This window comes from Littorina saxatilis, linkage group LG12 (assembly GCF_037325665.1).
Source record: "Littorina saxatilis isolate snail1 linkage group LG12, US_GU_Lsax_2.0, whole genome shotgun sequence".
Classification (NCBI taxonomy): domain Eukaryota; kingdom Metazoa; phylum Mollusca; class Gastropoda; order Littorinimorpha; family Littorinidae; genus Littorina; species Littorina saxatilis.
In genome coordinates, this window is record NC_090256.1 from 64289051 (window position 1) to 64311764 (window position 22714).

A 22714-nucleotide genomic window follows, 5' to 3' on the forward strand; every position below is an offset into this window, starting at 1 on the left:
TTTTAGGCAAAGCCTAATCTTACAACCTGTCCCTTATACAAACACTTAATACAGACGCACATAATATAGATAGTAAAATTGACAAGGTTATTGTTACTTACAGACGTACATAATGTAAATAGTAATAAGAAAAGGGTTATGGTTTTGTATACAGAGAGAGAGAGAGAGAGAGAGAGAGAGAGAGAGAGAGAGAGAGAGAGAGAGAGAGAGAGAGAGAGAGAGAGAGAGAGAGAAAACTAAGGACAGACACCTACATGTAACGCGTTGTAGCAACCAAGAAAGAGTCCAGTTGGATGAGAAAGGAGAGGGGGTTTAGGCAACAGACTTAGCGAGACATAGATCTCCCATACAAACGTCAACAACAATAAAAGCACTCCAAGCACAATCCAGCGGTGAAACGGATTGTATCCAGGAGGAAACCACAGAGTAAACAAGCGAGTAAATGAACCCCGGCAGACCTCTCTACAAGTACGTATCTCCAGACAGAGATGTCGTTATTCCCTTCTCCCCTCTGCACCTAACCCTCCCTTTTGTTGTGGCAGGAGAGAACAGTGATTAGACACACACAACTCGAACACTAACTCAGGTAAGGCCAAAAAGACAAATATGTCTGTTTCCGGTAACATCGCCGAAAAAAATAGGGTCTATCGGTCGGGTTTTTTGTTTTGTTTTTTGTTTTTTCCTTTTTCTTACGTTTTGTTAACGTCTTTTTACGTGGGTTTTTTTTCTCGGCGTCATTGGCCGCCATGGTTTTTTTCGCGTGACGACGGAAAGTCTCTTCGATTGTGAAGTCTCATCGACCGATTACCTCCCGGTTTTTTTGGTTTTTTGGGTACGAAAAGCGAAAAAAAACACTTTAGGATCGGCGCTTAAAAATAGGGTCGGGTTACCGGAAACAGACATATTTTTCTTTTTTGCCTAAGAAGACAGAAGCAGTGTGCTGTGATACAGTGAAACCCCCGTTTAAGACCCCTTCAAATCTGAGAAAATCAGGTCTTTAAATAGAAGGGAGTCTAAACAGGGGGGTTAATTTACCTATGTTATGAACAGAAAAATCTGAGAAACCAAGGTCTTATATTGGGGAGTCTTAAATGGAGGGGGGGGGGGTGTCTTCTTCTTCTTCTGCGTTCGTGGGCTGAAACTCCCACGTACACTCGTGTTTTTGCACGAGTGGAATTTTACGTGTATGACCGTTTTTACCTCGCCATTAAGGCAGCCATACGCCGCTTTCGGAGGAAGCATGCTGGGTATTTTCGTGTTTCTATAACCCACCGAACTCTGACATGGATTACAGGATCTTTTCCGTGCGCACTTGGTCTTGTGCTTGCGTGTACACACGAAGGGGGATAAGCCACTAGCAGGTCTGCACATAAGTTGACCTGGGAGATCGGAAAAATCTCCACACTTAACCCACCAGGCGGCCGCGGCCGGGATTCGAACCCTCGACCTTCCGATTAAAGGCATACTAACGCACTCCCGTGTTTACAAAGTGTAGTTTGCCCACAATCGATGTCAAACGCACCATAAGACCATATAATGACGATACGTCACCATGCGCGGACCATAATACATGCATTACAGCTTGTTCTAGCCTCTGAAAAAGTGAGGATGTCAACAAAGCCGCGGTGTTCTCTCCCTTGCATCAACGTTACATGAGTTGCCAAATCTATAAATAGGACGATCCAGATCAAAATGAAAATTCAAATATCTCAACATTTAAGGGGTCCTAGACCACAATATTTTGCAGGGAACTTAATTTAGTCTGTCTCCAGCTGTTGGTAAAGCAATTAGCGTGTATAGTCATCGAGTACATATGGCTTTAAGAGACCGACGTCTTACCACCCCGCCACAGCGCCCGTCGGGGGGGTGTCTTAAAATGGGGTTCCGCTGTAGCAGTTAAGTCACAAGAGAGACACATAGTTGGACCTACGATAGTCTACACTCTGAACAGTATTCCACTCAGTTTTGAATACATTTCTGTTTCAAGTTTTGAACATTTTGTGACATACAACATAGTTAGTTAGTTAATTGTTGCTTTTTGGGTCCAGCGGACCATTATAGGCCGAATCAGGACCCCTACAACATAGTTCTACTGGCAAAAGAAGCACAAATAATAGTCATAATATAGTGCTCTCAAGTGTTCGTTTGAACACTAGTGAACACTAGGTGTGCTACTTTTGCGAGTAGAGCTGCAATGTCACAAAGTGTTCCAAACTTGTTTCAAAAATGTATTCAAAACTGAGTGGAACACTTCTGTTTTGAGTGTACCGTAACCGCTATCGTAGAATATCTTTGGTTAGAACACCCTTCTTTGGTCTGACTGAGTACTACGTACAACACTAACTCAGGTAGGAAGACAGTAATAGTGTACTTTAATTGCAGTTTAGTCAGAAAAGAGTCGTACAATTGGACTGGGAACCGTAACAATAACTCAGGCAAGGAAGAGAGTAATGGTGTGCAGATAGTAGGGACTAAAGTTGGGCGGGGATGTAGCTCAGTCAGTAGCGCGCTGGATTTGTATCCAGTTGGCCGCTGTCAGCGTGAGTTCGTCCCCACGTTCGGCGAGAGATTTATTTCTCAGAGTCAACTTTGTGTGCAGACTCTCCTCGGTGTCCGAACACCCCCGTGTGTACACGCAAGCACAAGACCAAGTGCGCACGAAAAAGATCCTGTAATCCATGTCAGAGTTCGGTGGGTTATAGAAACACGAAAATACCCAGCATGCTTCCTCCGAAAACGGCGTATGGCTGCCTAAATGGCGGGGTAAAAAAACGGTCAAACACGAAAAATTCCACTCGTGCAAAAAAACCACGAGTGTACGTGGGAGTTTCAGCCCACGAACGCAGATGAGAAGAAGAAAAAGAAGAAGAAGCAGGGACTAAAGCAATTTCAGTCAGAACAGAGACATACAGCGGCACTTCATAAAGGGCAGCGTGTCCGCAGGGTATTGTGCTTAGGCCAAAAAAAAAACAGGTCTGTTTACGGTAACCCGACCGACCCTAGTTTTTAGGGGCCGATCCTATAACTTTTTATTACATTTGTCAAAAAAAACCACAAAAAAAACGAGTGCAAAAAAACGCAATGAAAGCGAAAGCGCCCGAGTCGCACACTTATTTCCCTGTCAAGTAGGTTTAATTTGTACACATTAGAAAAAAAAGTTTAAAAAGAAAGTGATTGCCTACCTTTCTACCCTATTTTGGGGGGGCTATGTTACCTTAACCACACCTACTTTTTTTGTGTGTGCCTTACCTGTAGAAACTGACAGCTCTCTCCCCTTTCATCTTGCCGCCTGGGACTTTGAACTGCCTTGTTTGTACGTAAACGATCAGTCAAGATGTCCTCCCACTAGTAGACTCTCAACCCCCACCTCACATGCTCCATGCGCACATTATGCTTCTGTTTCATGTAACAACTTGTCAGTCTAATTTTCGGTGATGGCTTATTTTGTCTTATACGGAGATTGGTTACTGTGCCCAGAGGTTGAGCAGGTAACAAGAGTGATGGAGCTATGCTGCTTGGTGGCCCCCTCTTACTCGATCTTGCTGTCTCTTGAGACCCGTACACACACTCTTTCAATCAGTCTGTCGTTCACACACACAGACACATACACATGTACACACACCACACACACACACACACGCGCGCGCGCTCGCGCGCACACACACACTCACACACATACGCGCACATACACGCACGCACGCACACGCACGCACGCACGAACACGCGCATTCACAAACACACGCGCACGCACGGACGCACGCACCCCCCCCCCCCACACACACACACACACACGCACGCACGCACATGCAAACGAAAACACCCAGCACCCCGTACCACCATGCACCACCAATCTATCGCAAGCAGCCTTAGCCGTTCCTTTGACAAGACCAAACCTATTTTTCATCGTGAACGATTTACGCTCACTTTTCGCCATGGAAAGAAATCGATGTAATGATCCAGCTTTATCTCTGGATATTGTCAAGTCGGCTTTTATCTTCCTGAAATAAGATCGTGACTGATAGGGCTTGTAGGAATGACGTCTTTCAGTGAGTGGCAATGAATTGGTATGTTGCATGATACTTCTAGGAAGCACGACGGAAGAGCTACTTGGTAATTATGTGATGTTGCAAGATAATTATTCTGCTTTACAATCACACCTGGACACTCACATTTATCGCCATGACAAGTCTCCGCGATAGAGTACGGTTGAAAGACAGCGGACATTTGAAGAACTTTGCATTTCATCATTGCCATCGTGTCGGTTTGTTTGTTTGTGTATTATTATGTTTAGTAATTTGATTGTTTTTAGCTGCTACCGCTGCTGTTGTCGTCGTGTACGGTTTGGGTTTAGTTTTAGTCCACTTTTCATCCCCAAGCAACCCCGGTACATGTATGTTATCGTCCTATTGTGACTAACGTCACTCGACTAAACTAATCGACCAACCAAGTAGCCATTTCGAGTTGGAGGAAATAATCATATTCGCCATCGGGTCATATATATAGAAACCTTCGACAGACGTGATATTGTGTTGCCAGGGCTGGGGTGCACGAAGCAAAAGTGGGTGCCACCCAAACGGGAGAGATTTTGTTTGTTTGTTTGTTTGCTTAACGCCCAACCGACCACGAAGGGCCATATCAGGGCGGTGCTGCTTTGACATATATATAACGTGCGCCACACACAAGACAGAAGTCGCAGCACAGGCTTCATGTCTCACCCAGTCACATTATTCTGACACCGGACCAACCAGTCCTAGCACTAACCCCATAATGCCAGACGCCAGGCGGAGCAGCCACTAGATTGCCAATTTTAAAGTCTTAGGTATGACCCGGCCGGGGTTCGAACCCACGACCTCCCGTGCCGGTAACGGGAGAGATCCAACCGCGGGGTCTGATTCGTTGAAACCACAACAAATCTCAATTTCAACCAATCCAGCACCGCGGCTGGTTCCCGACCGGACGGTAACTTTCTCGTGCACCTCGCCCCAGGTCCCTACAGACTGCAAGCTTAGGAAGGTAGCAGTTTATGACTGTGATTTGTCACCCCTTGCAGCGGGCATTCACCCGAGGGGACTAAACCCACGGAGATTTTGAAATGCTGTCACCAAATCCCCGTCTGTCACTTCAACTGACGCGACCGTGACGGATCACATCACGCGGCGACCAGTCCTGTGAAGTAGACACTGCGCTTATAATGGGCAGAATATACCTGCGCAGTTTCAGCGGCACAGACGACGCACGGCCTATTATTTATGCCGCGATAGGGATTATGACGAGTACTTGGCCTGTTTTCCTTTCATGCAACGTGTAGCGGACTGGGATAATCTGCAGTGCGTCGTCGGTCCTGCTGAAGTTACATATCTATCTATATATATATACGACTAGTGTCTGTGTGTCTGTCTGTGCGCGATGCACGGCCAAAGTTCTCGATGGATCTGCTTCAAATTTGGTGGGCTTATTCAGAGAGACCCCGGACACAACCTCATCGATGAGACATTTCAACACGTGCTCTCAGCGCGCAGCGCTGAACCGATTTGGGTTCCACCTGAGCTACCCGGGCCTCCATACCGACACACCAAAGCCAAAGTTCTCGGTGGATCTTTTTCAAATTTGGACACCGTATTCAGCTACACCCCGGACACAATATCATCGATGAGATATTTCAACAAGTGCTCTCAGCGCGCAGCGCTGAACCGATTTTGGTTTTTCTGTTCATTTCACAATTCCCAGTAACTCTTCCTTATCTTCTCCAGTGTTTTGCGTTTATCTCCCTTCCTTCGTGTGGCTTCAATCCATATTCCCGTTTCTACGTTACTATTTTTAGAATGTCACTGCGCTGTCCAGAACGCTTCCCTTGCACCCGTAAGTTGTTCTTACTGTCAAAGTGAAAAGGTCGAATCAATTTATAGCCACGCGAAAAATACACTGTCACCTGTCTCTATATATTTATAGATATAGATATAGATATATATATATACAGCTTCTCTGTGTGTGTGTGTGTGTGTGTGTTTGTGTGTGTGGGCAACACCTGTGGATTATAGAGTTCTGTTTGTGATGGGGTCTAGCGGCTTTTGTCTGTCTGTATGTTCTGGCATTTGAGAAGCCACAACAGATAATAGGGCTAAGAAATAAGCTCTAAAATTCTCAATCCCGTTTGACAGGACTTCGCCTTCAAAGGTGATTGTGGTGAACCGCAAACTCTGTCTCGCGATTCACCCCGGCGAAGCCGGGTATTCCTCTAGTATATACATATACTAGAATGAATACCCGCTTCGCCGGGAACCTCGCGCCCCCTAATTGGCGTAGAGGCGCGTCCCCCGGGTGGTGGATGGGGGAGCCTTCTCTACTAACTTCTGAGAGAAGGTCGCATCACTCTCGATGCCGTGAACCTAATTAGGATCTTTTTCTTGTTTCTTCTCTATTTCTGCCTCCCCAAAGTCCTTTTACTTTCCTTTTCTCACCCATAAAATTCTTCACTTATTACCCTTGTTGAGTGGTTCTTGTATAGAATATAGTCAATGTTTGTAAAGATTTTAGTCAAGCAGTATGTAAGAAATGTTTAGTCCTTTGTACTGGAAACTTGCATTCTCCCAGTAAGGTCATATATTGTACTACGTTGCAAGCCCCTGGAGCAAATTTTTGATTAGTGCTTTTGTGAACAAGAAACACTTAACAAGTGGCTCTATCCCATCTCCCCCCCCCTTTCCCCTATCCCATCTCCCCCCTTTCCCTCGTCGCGATATAACCTTCGTGGTTGAAAACACCAAATAAAGAAAGAATTCGCCGGGAAGAAGTAGAGCCGAATGATACCCGGCTTAGTTTCAAGAAATGAGGAGTTTTTAAGGACTTATTTTTTAGGCCTCATTTCAAAAGTCAGGCCTTGAACAAACATTAAATAATGCCTTATTTCTGCCTCTCGTGTGCCATTACAGAGAGAGAGAGAGAGAGAGAGAGAGAGAGAGAGAGAGAGAGAGAGAGAGAGAGAGAGAGAGAGAGAGAGAGAGAGAGAGAGAGAAAGTGTGTGTGTGTGTGTGTTATTTAAGGAAAAAAGGTCTTACTTTACTGCATACATGTACCACCACTGACACTCACATGTCCGTGACCCACTGACTCTTGTGAAGGATCAACTCCCGCTGACACATTGGTGCGATCTGAGGTTGATGTGTCCGCTGCCCTTCACCAGGAAGTCTCAAGTTACTTCAAAACTGTCACACACAACGGCCGAAACAAAACGCAGCCATCCCACCAGTTTCTATTTTAGATCGTAGTTTGGCAGAAAAAGACGTCATGCAGACAATGGGAATGTAATACAAACAGAATCCCCATAACAGAGGGTTGAATTATAGCTAAGCATCGATGACGCACGTAAACGTTTGTTGTCCAAGTATGGGTTTTGCCGTTTCAAGTTGGAAACATATATATATATTGATTTAAACAAGATTTTATTAAAGAAGTACAGGGTGACATGTATATGCGATATAAACATTTGTGGCCACACAAGCTAAGCTTATATTAAGTGTGGTTATAAATATGTACATCTAGATGGGAAATGTTATTTCACGTAATGTCAAGGTCAGAGAATCGCTTATACCCTTATTAGACATGTAAGACAGACAAGATACAATTTTTACAAATAAAGAGGAAACAATATAGCAAAAGAATCAGAGGATGTGACAGAGGACGGGAAGGGATTTAACTTTATTTTTCAGCAATAACGGGGAGATATAAGTCGGTAAGATGAGTATACAGCGGATGCAGACACAGAAAGACGTCATGAAGAATGCGATGCTTCAAAAGATACAGACTGTGACGATGATTGTGACGTCATTCACATACACCGAGACGTCATTCACAGTTGTTCGGTCACTTCCGTCAAAAAGTAGATCTCTCCACAATGGCTGCTCCTGTGTTTAGGTTTGTCAAGCTTGAGTACACAAAACGTGTTTGTTCTCTCCTCTGTTGAAGCTGTGAGACATAAATGCTTCGTTAGACAATCAACGTAATCTCGTGTGGAAGAAAACGTCTGTCACACGACCAAGTCGGAATAGCAGGTAATCGCACTTTTTTTGTGCGCTCATTCTCTCCATTGTTGCACCTCCTCTACCACCCCTCCCCTCTTCCTGTCTACCCTTATATACACACAGCTTCCTATAACATTCTGCCTCTCTGTGTCTCTCTTAGTCTTAAACGTTCTTTCTTTCTTTCTTTCTTTCTTTGGTGTTACACGTCGTTTTCAACCACGAAGGTTATATCGCGACGGGGGAAGGGGGGGGGGGGGGGAGATGGGGTAGAGCCACTTGTTAATTGTTTCTTGTTCACAAAAGCACTAATCAAAAAATTGCTCCAGGGGATTGCAACGTAGTACAATATAATTATGACCTTACTGGGAGAATGCAAGTTTCCAGTACAAAGGACTTAACATTTCTTACATACTGCTTGACTAAAATCTTTACAAACATTGACTATATTCTATACAAGAAACACTTACCAAGGGTTAAAGGAGAAACAGAATCCTTTAGTCGCCTCTTACGACATGCTGGGGAGCATCGGGTAAATTCTTCCCCCTAACCCGCGGGGGGTGTCTTAAACGTGATTCGGGCCAATCACTCTTATCATGAAGATACAATATACATGCATGTACTACTACCTTCTGCTACTCAGTTACTGCACGCAACACACATAATTATAATTATAACAACCTCCCTGGAAGCACTGTTCAACAACATGATTGCGCCCTGTGGATCTCTGATCAACTTCATTTCTTGTTTAGATATATATAGTAGTTGTCTAAGGGTAGTGTCGAAGACAAAGCATTGCGCCCCTATAACAAAACAAACAAAACAAGTCCGTCAGCCTCCATTCAGGCATACAGGTGCTTGCTCTTCAGCTTAGTACTGCTAGTACTATGCTGCCGGAGGTAGGTTGACGTATATCTATAGGCAACGTTGCACCTGGAAAGGATGTAGCCTATACAAAACACGTGGACAAACCACACACGTGCTAAAGATCCTCCTCCCAAGCATTATCCTGACAAGAGATGGAGTCGAAAGATGGGAGTGGAAGGGAGAAACAAAGGTAAACTGGTGAGGCAAGAGAAGGAAGGTCGGGGAGAGTGTGTTTGTTGTGACGGAGGCATTACGCCTATAAACACCTGTGGTAACCTGTTTTGGGGGATCTTTTAGCATAATATAAACACCTCATGGCCCTAATAGGCTCTTGTTCCTGTGAGGACGTTAAACTTAAATTAGCCAGCCATGTTTTGGGGACTTGAGGTTTTAACAACGATTCTTGCATTATTCTGAGTCTTGTTGGTAAAGAGAAAGGAAAAGGGGAAATTAATAGTCGCTGCTCAAAAAGAAGAAAAGATGAAAACGTCGCTGCTTATTACAAGAAATGCATTTTGAAAAGTAGGCCGTATGGTGTGTCATCATGTAGGAAGGGTCCATTCTGTGCGCTGCCATTTTCAAGAGTGGTCAGAAAATTCGTTTTCCTTAGTTGGTCTAGAGACATCCTATTTGCTGCCGCGCGAGCCGAGAAAATATTCCCTCTGTCTGTATCTTCACTGCGCTGGCTGCAAACCACTCCGCGCGGAGGTGTTTTCAGACGCAGTTTTATTATGGGTAGTAAATTTTAAGAGGCTTATTGTCCGTCAGGTCTTAATTGCCTATAATTGGACATGAATTGGTTTATACAGTACCATTTGAGAATCAGACCAAATGAGAATTGAACCATTTGAGAACATCCTTTTTTTCAATCACTACGTCGAAGGACTGCGGCCCGAGGGGGTTCACATGGTTTGTTTGTTTATTTCAGACCCACACCCATGTACACACATTTCACATTTAAACCATTTGTCGGCCCCCTGTCGATATTTATCGACTAAATTCCTTGTTCCTTCTTGTTGATCACAACTCGAGAGAGAAAGAAAGAGAGAGGGAGAGAGGGAGGGAGGGAGGAAGGAAGGAAGGAAGGAGCTCCGTTCAGCCAACCACAAGGGTCTGGATATGTGCACAGAAATTACCCGTGGTCGTAAATTGTGACGAAGGCAGCCGCAAGTGACGAAGACAATAAACGTTTATTGTACGCGTTGAAGACACCGTAAACTTTTATGTCATCAGCACGGGACGCGTGGAAAGTGACAACTCGAAAAAGGTTAATGACCCTCGGCCCAGAAACGTGTTTCGGGTGTGATAAAACACAGAACACACGGGGAAAGAACGAGGACGGCCACAGAGACCAAGGCATTGCTATCTAATTATGGAGTCCTTTGTTCGTAGAACTTATAAAATGTTTAGAGCTAATAAAAGAAAGACGTCGATTCACACTCCCAACAAACTTTCTAGTTGTCCTCCATGACACAATACTTATTCCGCCAACTCGCTGAGATTTGTTATCTGGATCTTTTTTTCTTGGCCACTTGAGAACATTTCTAATCAGTAATGGCTGGTACTAGCCTCAAGGGAAGGGGGGGGGGGAGGGTGTGGGCAAGAAAATGGAAGCTAGCTTGTTAGTACTCGCTGGTCAGATCAATTTGTCCCCGATCGTCTGGGCGATGAGTCGTCAATAGCGGCCTTCCAGCCGTGCCGCTGATTTGGTTGAAGGGATATTCAGAGTGTGACCGGGTCACTCTGAACTGCCCAGTGTTGTCAAAAGTTCAGGGTTGGTGGTCTCCTTGTGGGCAGCCCGTTGTGACTCGTGGACGGATAATTAGCTGTGAACAGCCTGTCGTGGCAGTACACACAATTCAGCAAGGTCGTACGGGGTCAGGGTCACAGTTATGATATGTGTGCTTTTCAGAGCTGACACTGACACACACGAAAAAAGATCACACACACACACACACACACACGCACGCACGCATACAGGCACGCACGTACGCACGCACGCACACGCACGCGCACACATACACATACACACGTACGGACGCAGAGAGAGACAGAGACAGAGAGAGACAGAGACAGAGAAAAACTAAGGCTCACTCTCTTTCTCTCTCTGTGGGGCTACCATTGCACTAAGAATAATTTAACAATTCAGTGAAAATGACAAAAGCATATTATGGGTTATATGAGTATACACATACAGTGACCCACACGCACGTCTCCATCCACCCCCACCCCCCCCCCCCCCCCCCTCACACTCCATCCCACGCCTACCCTTTTTGTCGCCCCCACCCAGTCGCACCTTCCCGAACGTCCAGCACGGTGTTTACTCACACAGGAAAGCTCAAGGTCTGTCTATACAGTCTGGGAGTACATTTATATCCTCGTGTGCTGTTGACCTTCCCACAGCTTTTAGCCATCCTGTTCCACCTTCTTTCCTTGACAGAGGAATGCTTGTGAACCTTGCACGCTTTCAATCAAGAGCCTTGGGAAGTGGTCGTCCGGTCCCTTCTCCTTGTGATCAGCCGGTAGACACATCGAGAAGGGCTCAGAATGCCTGTGCAAGGGTGTTTCTAGCGTCGGTTTTCGGTCATTTGACCGACGAAAGCTCCAAAGAAGAGCTCAGAATGCCTGTGAACCTTAAACATACCTTCACAGCCAAGTCCTGAGCCTTGTGGAGTAGTCAAGTTCTACTATATCGGCTGGCGGGCCATGGAGAAGGGTCCAGAATACCCGTGAAACCTTTACATTCTTTCAGAGCCAAGTGTTGAGCCTTGCGGAGTAGTCCTGTATACTAAACGTGGACAAACTATGATTGCGACAAAATTTAATTTCTCACCAAAATTAAAGCATTAATTCCCATGTCATTTCATTCAATCTTGTTATGCAAGTTAAGGCCGTTCACATGAAGTTTTGGATCACCTTTCGGATTAAAGATTTCTTTTACAGGGATCACGTGACCGCCGCTCAAATAAGGGTACTCTCAAAATCGACGGGACAAAAACAGAAGGGACCGATTTAAAAAATCGACGAAAAATCACAATTGGAATTAAGGCTTTAATTTGGATGCGAAATGTTGTAGCAATACCTTTTTGGCGAGGTTTATATCAACCGGCGGGCTTGGCGAGGAGAGCTCAAAGAACTCTTGAGTGCTTTGAATGCTGCAAGGAATCAGGACCTTTAGTGGCACCGAGTGTCAGATTTAGTGTGGTCAGACTTCTGTTGTACTGACGCCGGTGCTACATGTTGGTCCGTGATGAGTTCCAGAGGGTAGGAGAGGTGGGAGGCGATGGTTTAAAGCATATTTTGGGGAGCACAAAAGAAGCCAGTGTGATGAATTTAAAGGGGCTTTATCAGTATCTTGTTAATGGGAAAATTCCGAGCAAACCGGTATCTTGCAGTAAAGTGTTTAAATAAATAAATAAATCCAAAAACAAAGAGACTATTTGTCGATAATAAACGTTCCAACCACCTATGTCCACCTTTCTTGTTTTTTTATAGTAAAGTGTTTAGTTTATTAGTGTTTGGTTAAATGATAATTGTATTGGTTAGTACGGTAAATATATTTAAATGTTTGTAATGTTGTAGTGTCTCGTCTGTTTTTTTGCACCACCAATATAATATTAGTTTCTCATGTTTGAGGTAGTAAAGTTAATTTGATTTGATTTAAGTTGATTTGAAAGGGCCCTTGCGGGTTCCTGGCAGAGCTGGTTCCGGTGTAGGTGTAGTGTTACACGTTGGCCATTGTCGTCTGATTTAGCACTGTGAGGAAATAGACAGGTAGCAGGGCACTTTGAGAAGTACCGTATTTATAAGCGAACATTAACCAGTGTGGGTGACGATAAATTAAAAAGTACTACACGACATCAGTGGTGCACGGTATTACCTTTAATTGTTTAGCATCGAAAGAGTTACAGAAAAAAAGTGAAACTGTACATTTAATCATGGAGATTTTTGTTTCCTGTGTGATTTTGTGACAGCACCTTTTGGCCGGGCTTGGTCCATTTACTTAGTACCGTGCCATTTGTTTCCTTAACGTGTTTTTCATCATTTCATGGCAGCCGGCAACATTAATGCACACCTCAGGCTGTGTATTCAGAAGGTCAGCATATGGAGAAAGAAGGTCTACAGAATGTGTGGCGACGAAAACAGTATGGGGACATGCATATTGCAAGGACACTTACTGCCTTTGGACGCATGTAGTAGAGTCTGTGAGAAGTGGGCACTTTGTATGACTGTGGTCTCACACGTGGGCATGTAGCTCAGTCGGTAGCGCGCTGGATTTGTATCCAGTTGGCCGCTGTCAGCGTGACTTCGTCCCCACGTTCGGCGAGAGATTTATTTCTCAGAGTCAACTTTGTGTGCAGACTCTCCTCGGTGTCCGAACACCCCCGTGTGTACACTGCGCAAGCACAAGACCAAGTGCGCACGAAAAAGATCCTGTAATCCATGTCAGAGTTCGGTGGGTTATAGAAACACGAAAATACCCAGCATGCTCCCCCGAAAGCGGCGTATGGCTGCCTAAATGGCGGGGTAAAAACGGTCATACACGTAAAAGCCGTGGGAGTTTCAGCCCATGAACGAACAAACCAACAAACAAACTGAAATTCCTGGAAAGCGTTTACCTTCCGAAACTGGGGACATATATGAGTGAGGAATTCCGAAATTGTTTGGTTGATTCTAAATCACAGCAGAAAGTAACTCCAGCGAGGAAAGTGCCGTTTACGCTGCGTTGCTCAACATTATCTTTTCAAAAAATGTGTTTTTATTTTTCATTTAATATATCAAATAAGAGTTACTAGATATGTGCCCGTTTGCAACAACAAAAAACAAAATGGAAGACAAAAGTGTTTTGTTATTTATAGAAAAATCTGTGTTTTCGGTACGCGTCCAGAACAGGTTTATTTAGTTAAGCTTTAAGTCCATGGGGACTTTAAAATAAAATGGCCACATTCATATGTAAAGATAAATGTTAACCTACAGCGCTCGGTCGGGGTCGGTTACTCGTTTTTGTGTGAGTTTTTTGTCTTTTCAATTTTGCAAATGCGGATATGCACCGAATCATCACGGGCGACTTGATTACGTTTACTCTGTGCCCCGAGAGAGCAAACACTGGGGCAGGTTCATCTCCAAAGCCACGCCTGTTTGAAGCGTTAATCCTAACACATGTCTGTGACTGGGGCTGATATTACAATTTTGGCAGACGTTCAAGCGCCGAGCAATAGACTGCCATACGGCGCATTGATGCCAATTCGTCTCTCACCTGAAACAAGCGTGAGAAGACGCACTCAATCGTTCAGACAGTGCGCAGTAGACACGTTCAGTTTCCCCATTGTGCATGGAACTCTCTAAATTCTTTTGACGTACGAAGTGACGCTGGGGGAACTTATTTCTGGTTTAAGCTCATCCGTCAGCCTCTCGGTCGCGCGTACGTTCCATCTTCTCTTCAAAACAGCCGTTTCTTCGTTTTGCTGTCAAAAAATTGTGTCAGTAATTAGGCGGTGAGGGTTTCCAAGGAAATGGTGCCGTCAGTGGTAGAATGTTGTTGTTGCCGCTGCCGCGGTGGTTACAGCGATGAGATGTTAAAAACTCTGAGCGTTTTGAAGTGGTTTCAAGCCCCCTTACGGGTACCTGCAGCATACTTACTTTTCTTTGAAGGGTTTTCCACGGAGGTTTGGCGTAACAATCGCTTGCAGTCATGTAGACCTCAAGCCCACTGCAGTTGTGTGGTGAAGCACTTTGGACAGGGTCTTCAAGGATGATTGACGCGAAGGACGCCCAAAACACTTGGCGATATTGCACCTTCAGGCTTCAGCCTGCTATTACGAAACTCTTCTCCTATTAGCTTTAGATCTAATTGTGTCACTGGGCTGATTAGTCCCGGAGGCGGGCAGGAGTTGGCAGGGAAAGAGCCGCTTGGAGGGACAAATTACAGGTTTGGGGACACTTGGCGTTGTCTCGCAAAGCGCGCGTCAGTTTTTGACACAAAGACCACCGCTATTTACCGGAGCATACTGGAAACTGTACCTGCCCCTAGAAGTTTACTGCTGCGTCTAGTATCACTGCTGCTCGGTTACTTTTGGACGTAATGCCTGGGCCACCTTTGTTTCCTTATATCTGTGTCTGTGGGCGGTGCGTCAGTCAGTGTTTATTTCAGTGTGTTGTTAGAACGTAGAACGTCAGGTTTCAACAGGAAGACGCCGCTAAATGTTCCGACGGTTGCTTCTGTGTTGAGATATGTACCTGTAGCTCAGCCATGCACCTTTGGGAGATATTGCCGACTACCTGTATTTAGTTATATTTGTGTCCGTGTGTGGATTGCATCAATGTTGACTTCAGTGTGTTGTTAGGACCTGAGACGTCAAGTTTCAACAGGAAAACGCATTATATATATCTAAATGAACCTATGATTTTTTTCTCAGTGAGGTAACCCTATAGCTCAGTTACTCTTTGAAGTAGTTCCTGTTGCGTGTATTTCCTGGTCGGTGTCTGTGGGTAGATGCTTAATCAGTGTTTACATACTCCAGTGGTGTTTGTATCGGAGACGTGAAATTTCAACATAAAGACGCATTAATTTTATGTCTAAATCTCCTTTTTTGTGTGCGTATGTGACGCAGTTCCTGCTGCCTGTATTTCCTTGTCTGTGATTGTGGGCGGCTGCAACTGTGTTGACTTCAGTGGGCTGTTTGCACCGGATCGTATCCTCTTTTATCAATGCGGTGAAATGTGATTTTTTTTGTTGATCGCCGTCTGGGTGTCAGAAAAAAAGCATGTTTGTGTCGGGGAAACGGCGAAGGAAAGTTAACAAAACAAGAAAAGCGTCATTCGAGTTTTGCCAAGAAAGTGGATATATTAAGAGTGTTGTAAAGGATCCGATGTTGTGTCATTAAAAGCTTGTTAAACTCTGTGGCTGCAGAAGGAAAAAAGTTATAGTCTGAAACGGATTTATCGACAAGTTGGCAATCTGAATGTGTTAATTCGTCAGTCGTTAACGGTAGAGTTTATTTTGTAAGTTCTCAGTTTAAAACACCTCGCGTATGTGAACATCTTTAGAAAACAAGGTAAACGCTATGTGCCAGACTTTTTTTCTCACAGCGATCAAATTCTGGTACGATGTTTGCATACCGGAACATCTTGTGTCAGGTTCATGTGTAATAAAGCGAAACAAGTGCACACTAGATAGTAGATATAGGATTCTTACCGGGTCAGGAACTCGGTGTTATGAAACTGGTTTGTTTCCACAATCAACACGTGTTTTTTCCCCCGAGTCGTGCAGGGGGATATTTCCCTTATGTCCCGGGAATCTGCAGTTTATTGACCTGATTAGCTGATTATTTCCTCTCGATGCTATGTTATGCAAAACGCCCAGCACTGCAGCAGTTGGATATTTCTGATATATTCGCCGCCAAACGTTTGGCTTAGAAAGTCTGAGTTAACGTACGGTATAGACAGTGGCAACTTTTTGTTTTATTTTTAATAACTTCCTAAAACGATTAAAAACCGGTAAAAGAAAGCACGATTCCCGTGAAATGGAAATGGACATGTAACTTGACTCGGCGTTTAAACTTAAAAGTTTAACGTTTAAATGATTTTTGCTTTGACATTTTTTTCTTCGATTCACCTGAATAAAAATATTTGTTGAATTAAGTCTATCATCAAAAATCTAGAACGTTGTTCTTTTTCATCTCAGAACGTGTCTTTAGTAGTTAAAACATCCAACAAAGTATTCTTCGAAATTCGTCTAGCATTATTGTTTTTGTCGTGATCGCGAAAAATATACTTGCAAACACGTTGCCTGTTCTGTAATTTGGATATATGTTTCGGTGTCACTTCCTGATATTCAACAGGTGAGATGAGATCCTGCTTGTTTCTTTCTTCACTCGTTTGGAATCTGTATATAGTACCCTTCTAGCTGTGCTGAGAAGATCGACACTCCAGTCACATGTGAACGCTAAGCACAGATCGGGAATACTCCTGTGCTGTATAGGCGTGGAATCTGCGAGTTGTTGAATTGTGCCGAGGGAGTAATAGGGAAACCATGAAATGTCGTGCGGTATCAGCTCGGAATCTGTGAGCATCAGACGTGACCGGTGCCTCAGGAGTGTTTTCATGCTGCCCTGAAACATTCTGTGATATTTCCGGGAATCTCATCCTCTGTTGTTTGTTCCGGCTTGAGCAGAATTGAGGAAATGGTATAAATCTGTCGGTTTGGGGAATACCCTGAACCGTTGCATGATATTTGATGTGTTGATTTGTGTTTTTGTTCGGAGTATTGAGGGGACTCGTTTGGTGTAAACTTATCCCAAAAGAATAGTCGTTGGTGTCTGTCCTTGTGGTGTTCAGGAAATTGTGAAATGCGATATATATATATATATATGACATTTGCGCTGAACATTAAATCTTGACTTGTGTATTTCGGGGTATCCTGGGAAGTACTGTGTAACATTTTCTCGTAGAACATCGTTTGGCACGGCTGTACTCTCTGAGTTGTAGCCTGGTGTTGAGGAAATCGTGAATTAATACCATGTGTGATTTGGTCCTAGAAACATTGCTTTGTATTAACCAGTATCGTTGAGGTCTTGACTTGTGTCTTTTGAGCTTTGATGCAGCTGTGAAATACCTTTGTGAGATCATTTGACACTGGTTTGAAGATGTACGCTGTTGACTTTTGCAATTATTATATCGATCCAAAATCGATAAATACCCTGGGAAATTTACCCTGACTGAAACGTTGCTTGATATTTTTGACGGAAATGTATCGTCGGAGATATTGTGAAATGTCTTGTGAGATTGTACTCTGAAACAATCGTTCATATTGACGCTGGCAGGAATTTTTAAGCTGTCGACTTGATGTGTTTGGGGCGCTTTGAGGAAATCATAAGATATCGTGTAAGATTGTGCCCTGAAACAATCGTTCGACGCCGGCTGGAATCTGTTTAACCTGTTACTTAACTGATGCGTCAGGGGCATATTGAAGAAATCCTGAAATGTGCGAGATTGTGAGCTGAAACAATCGTTCGACGCCGGCTGGAATCTGTTTAACCTGTTGACTAAACTGATGCGTCCGGGGCATATTGAAGAAATCCTGAAATGTCGTGCGAGATTGTGAGCTGAAACAATCGTGTGATACTGGCCGGATTGTGTGGCCTGTTGACCGAGGATTAGCGAGGACGGCTGGATGTTTGGCGTGGGATGCTGCGGCGGGGGCAGGACCAGCTCCGCGCTGTCCGTGAGAACGATGGACCAGTCGGCACGTGAGTACCGTCGTTATGTCCTTGATGACAGCGTGCTGACAACCTTGTCTTAGAGGATGGTCGGTTGTGACTGACTCGCTTATCTGCAGCGATGTGACAGGGCTGTATTGAACTTTTGACTGAGTTTATTTATTTATTTGTTTATTTATTTGTTTTTATTTTTCATTTATTTAATTATCTACTGATTTGTCACGATAGGATGTGTAAGAAGAAAACAGATGAACTGCATCACTATTCTAGAAAGTAAACGTACCACTCGTCCCCTGACTCGTCTTTAGTAAGCATTATGGGGTTAGTTCTAGGACTGGTTGGTCCGGTGTCAGAATAATGTGACTGGGTGAGACATGGACATGAAGCCTGTGCTGCGACTTTTGTCTTGTGTGTGGCGCACGTTATATGTCAAAGCAGCACCGCCGGTGTAACACGAAATTTTTACTCCACGAAAAATTTACTCGGGAGTAAATATTTCGTACGAAATTCTTACTCCGAGTACCCTTTTCGTACGAGAAAAGAACTCCCCAAGGCACGAAAAAATTACTCCCTCCACGAAATTTTTAATCCCCATTTTTTTTACTTCCAGTAAAAATCTCGTACGCAAAAATGGAATGCGGGCGAAGGGATAATGACAATAAGTGATCTCGCGCACACGAATGTCGCGCTACCCTCCCTCCACCCCTTCCACCACCAAGAACTAACAGGGGACAAGGGAGTAAAAATATCGTACACCTGTCATGGGAAGTTAAATTGCTCGTGTTGAGGTGAAGTAATTTATTCGTTATTTGTTCGTCAGGGGAGTAACATTTTTGTACGAAATATTTACTCGGAATTCACCTGTCTTGGGGAGTAATTTTCTCGTGCAATGGGGGAGTGCTTTTTTCGTAAAGGGAGTAACTTTTTCGTACGAAATGTTTACTCCGGAGTAAAAATCTCGTGGGAGTAATTTTCTCGTGTTACACCGGCGCCCTGATATGGCCCTTCGTGGTCGGCTGGGCGTAAAGCAAACAAACAAACTCTCTCTCTCTCTCTCTCTCTCTCTCTCTCTCTCTCTCTCTCTCTCTTTCTCTCTCTCTCTCTTTCTTCTCTCTCTCTCTTCGCTCTCTCTCTCTCTCTCTCTCTCTCTCTCTCTCTCTCTCTCTCTCTCTCTCTCTCTCTCTCTCTCTCTCTCTCTCTCTCTCTCTTTTCACGTTTCGCGTAATTTCATAGTTTCCTCGTATCTATTCCATATTCACAACATTTGTAGGACACACACTGTGCCTTGGAGGATTTGGTCGTGTTTCAGGTATGAAACATGAAGCGCGTACTCATATCTTATGTTCACTCCTAACGCCGTATAGAAGCAGCAAGATGGATCAGAAACGTTGTTTTTCTTGGCAGCCTGAATGTGTTTGGAGAAAAAAAATTCTGAATTCTGTCTGTGCATAAGGCCAATGTGGGGCAGATATAGGGAAAAGAAAACAATAGAAGTTGATACCTGAAGCAACTTCAAACGCTAGAATTGTTTGTAGTTTTTAAAACTTGAAATTAGCCCTGTTACCTGAGACCTGTGCAGTGCAGATTTATATTAGCAGTTTTCTTGAAGTATTCATAATTCACTGCAGGATTTGTCCCTTCAGTGAAGTTGCGGAAATGGGTTGGATTTTGTGGAAACGTGTTTGGTGTTATCATTTGTGTGTGTGTGTGTGTGTGTGTGTGTGTGTGTGTGTGTGTGTGTGTGTGTGTGTGTGTGTGTGTGTGTGTGTGTGTGTGTGATTAAATTTGAGTGAAATAGCCAGTTACATCATTGGTGAACTATTAAAACGAGTCAGTTTGAGCTTTCTCTTTCTATGGACACAAACAACACCAAATGAATGTAGACGGTCGTCCGTACACACGCACTCGTGTCAGTACGAAAGTCACTCTCAACGATTCTGCCAACAGTCAGTCCTCAGCACGACTACTGTCTAAGTGTCTTAACTTGACTGACATGAGCTCTCTATGTTATGAGTTGGAGAAGAACATTAAGGGCTATAGTGTTGATGATTACACGAAGTTGTTTTACAATCAGAACCGTCGGAAGCTGCGGATGATGTGAACGAAATTGTTTCTCAAAGCGAAGATAAGGAAAACCACCTGTTTACTGCTGTACCTTGGGAGAATGTACATGTACCTGTAATGTGTTCAAAGTCGGTTAATCGCCAACGACGAAGGTGGCAGTTTTGTTGTGTAAGCACTTGAGAGGGTGTATAGGTATGGGTAGATCAGTGCGTGTGGCGTCTCCCTCGGGATCTGTTGATGAATGTTGCAGCTTTCAATGGTTTTTGCACTGTGCTTGTTAATAAAATGGTTTGTTGTTGACGTTTTGGGCCAACAAGCTTGCCTGTAGAACTAACAAGAGATACGAATACGGGAAAAGGAAGTACCCACGGAATGTGTGTGTGTGTGTGTGTGTGTGTGTGTGTGTGTGTGTGTGTTGATTGTATGTGTGTGTGTGTGTTTGTGTGTGTGTTTGTTTGTGTGTGTGTGTGTGTGTGTTTGTGTGTGTGTGTGGTTTCAGTTTGTGAGTACTTTGGTGCGTGCTTTTGTAAATGTGTGCATTGGTGGTTCAGAAAGACCTATGATAGCGTGTTTTTGCCATCACTTTTTCCACTGACCGGAACAAGGTCTATCAACCATTCACAAGTTGTGTACAATCTGATTCATGCAACGGCCTGCTGGGACGGCGAAATTGATTTGCCATACAGGAAAAAATAACAATTAAGGAGCATCGACTTTACTATTCGAGGTGGTAGTTGACTGGGTGGCCGAGTGGTAACGCACTTGCGCTCGGAAGCGAGAGGTTGCGAGTTCGACCCTGGGTCAGGGCGTTCGCAATTTTCTCCCCCCTTTCCTAACCTAGGTGGTGGGTTCAAGTGCTAGTCTTTCGGATGAGACGAAAAACCGAGGTCCCTTCGTGTACACTACATTGGGGTGTGCACGTTAAAGATCCCACGATTGACAAAAGGGTCTTTCCTGGCAAAATTGTACAGGCATAGATAAAAATGTCCACCAAAATACCCGTGTGACTTGGAATAATAGGCCGTGAAAAGTAGGATATGCGCCGAAATGGCTGCGATCTGCTGGCCGATGTGAATGCGTGATGTATTGTGTAAAAAAAATTCCATCTCACACGGCATAAATAAATCCCTGCGCCTTGAATATGTGCGCGATATAAATTGCATAAAATAAAAAATAAAAATAAAAATAAATCCCTGCGCTTAGAACTGTACCCACGGAATACGCGCGATATAAGCCTCATATTGATTGATTGATTGATAGTTATTGTTCAAAACGTTTGATGGCGCTTTTGTCAATATTACGTATCATGAGCTAATTGCGATAACGAGGATCAAACACTTAATATTCGACTTTAAAAAGATCAAAAAGTAATGTACTCACGTTGGAATGACGCAAACGAAACAAATGATTTGATTTGATTTGATTTGATTCTTGTTGCTTTTTGGGTCCAGCGGACCATATAGGCCAAATCAGGACCCCAACGAAACAAATACATTCGGCGTTTCGACCACTAGGGACTTCATCAGACACAAGAATTACTCAAGTCCTGTTGTTTAAAAAAAAAGAGGGTTATAGTGTGTTATTCAGCCACTCCGTTTATTCGCTTCGTTCGTTCGTTCGTTCGCTACTAAGTTGAACAAATAGGAGACAAGGTTTCCTGGAATGTAAAAAAAGGAGGAGAAAAAAAAGGAATAAAGACCGAAACATAATAATTAGAACTAATATTGAAGAATGCATAAGACGCATTTAAAACTAGGAATATCAAATTCAACACCGTACTAAACACATTGTCTTGAACTATTACTGGTCTGGTCAGCGCAAACAAAATCACATTTGTAGCCCCTGGGAAAATCAAATCTGTGGCCCTTCGGATGAAAGAAGTACATGTAAACAGATATCCGAAAGTTTTCTCAATATTGTCTGTTTTACGGAAGCAGTGAAATTGCGTGTGGTCACAGTCCTGGTCTTCTCACACGGAAAGGGACATGTAGTGTGGACTAATGGTCATTTGGAGGTTGTGTTTTGGACAGGTTGACAGGCTGTAAAAAAAGAAGTCGTCTGAGTTTGTGTTGTACTTGTTTAAGCGACATATACATCGACTCGTCTGCTTGAACAGGTGTTTGCTGTAATGGTTAGGGTACTGGTGATGCATCTTGCATGAATGGTTATAACCAGACACTGAGAAACACTTCTACACATTACACGTGCCACATATGACGACACTTAGACGCAGATTCACAGACGCAGACACACAGAGATACATACACGGCGTGGGCGCGCGTGCACACACATGCACACACACACACACACACACCGCACACACACTCCTCCCCCTAGTAGTAAACAATCACTGACAGAACATTAAAAAAAACCAAAATAAACAACATGTGCACGCCAGAAAAGCCGAAACAAATAAAAGAAACAAGCGAAAGCATGCTAAACAACACAGAACGCATGTGGGTTTGATTCCCTAGCAAATGTTGTTCGTATTTTTCTCCAGTCTCACGTGCACAATAATGTGCGCGTTGTGTGTAGCGGGTAAATCATGAG

At 43.9% G+C, this 22714-nt stretch overlaps 2 protein-coding genes across 7 annotated transcripts in view; one reads left to right on the forward strand and one right to left on the reverse strand.

The window, feature by feature from the left end:
• Positions 1–22714, reverse strand: part of LOC138982546 (uncharacterized) — a 243226-nt gene that overhangs the window by 190610 nt on the left and 29902 nt on the right. The gene's annotated exons all lie outside the window — the stretch shown is intronic.
• LOC138982536 (coiled-coil domain-containing protein CG32809-like) overlaps positions 1–22714 on the forward strand; it is a 175998-nt gene that overhangs the window by 23515 nt on the left and 129769 nt on the right. The window contains exon 1 of one of the 6 annotated variants that reach the window (XM_070355846.1): positions 17910–18130. The exons of the other annotated variants lie outside the window; for them this stretch is intronic. Coding sequence (XP_070211947.1) covers positions 18055–18130 — 76 coding nt within the window. The 5' untranslated portion in view covers positions 17910–18054. Of the gene's footprint in view, positions 1–17909; positions 18131–22714 lie in introns of those variants that run through there. 6 annotated transcript variants of the gene reach the window in all.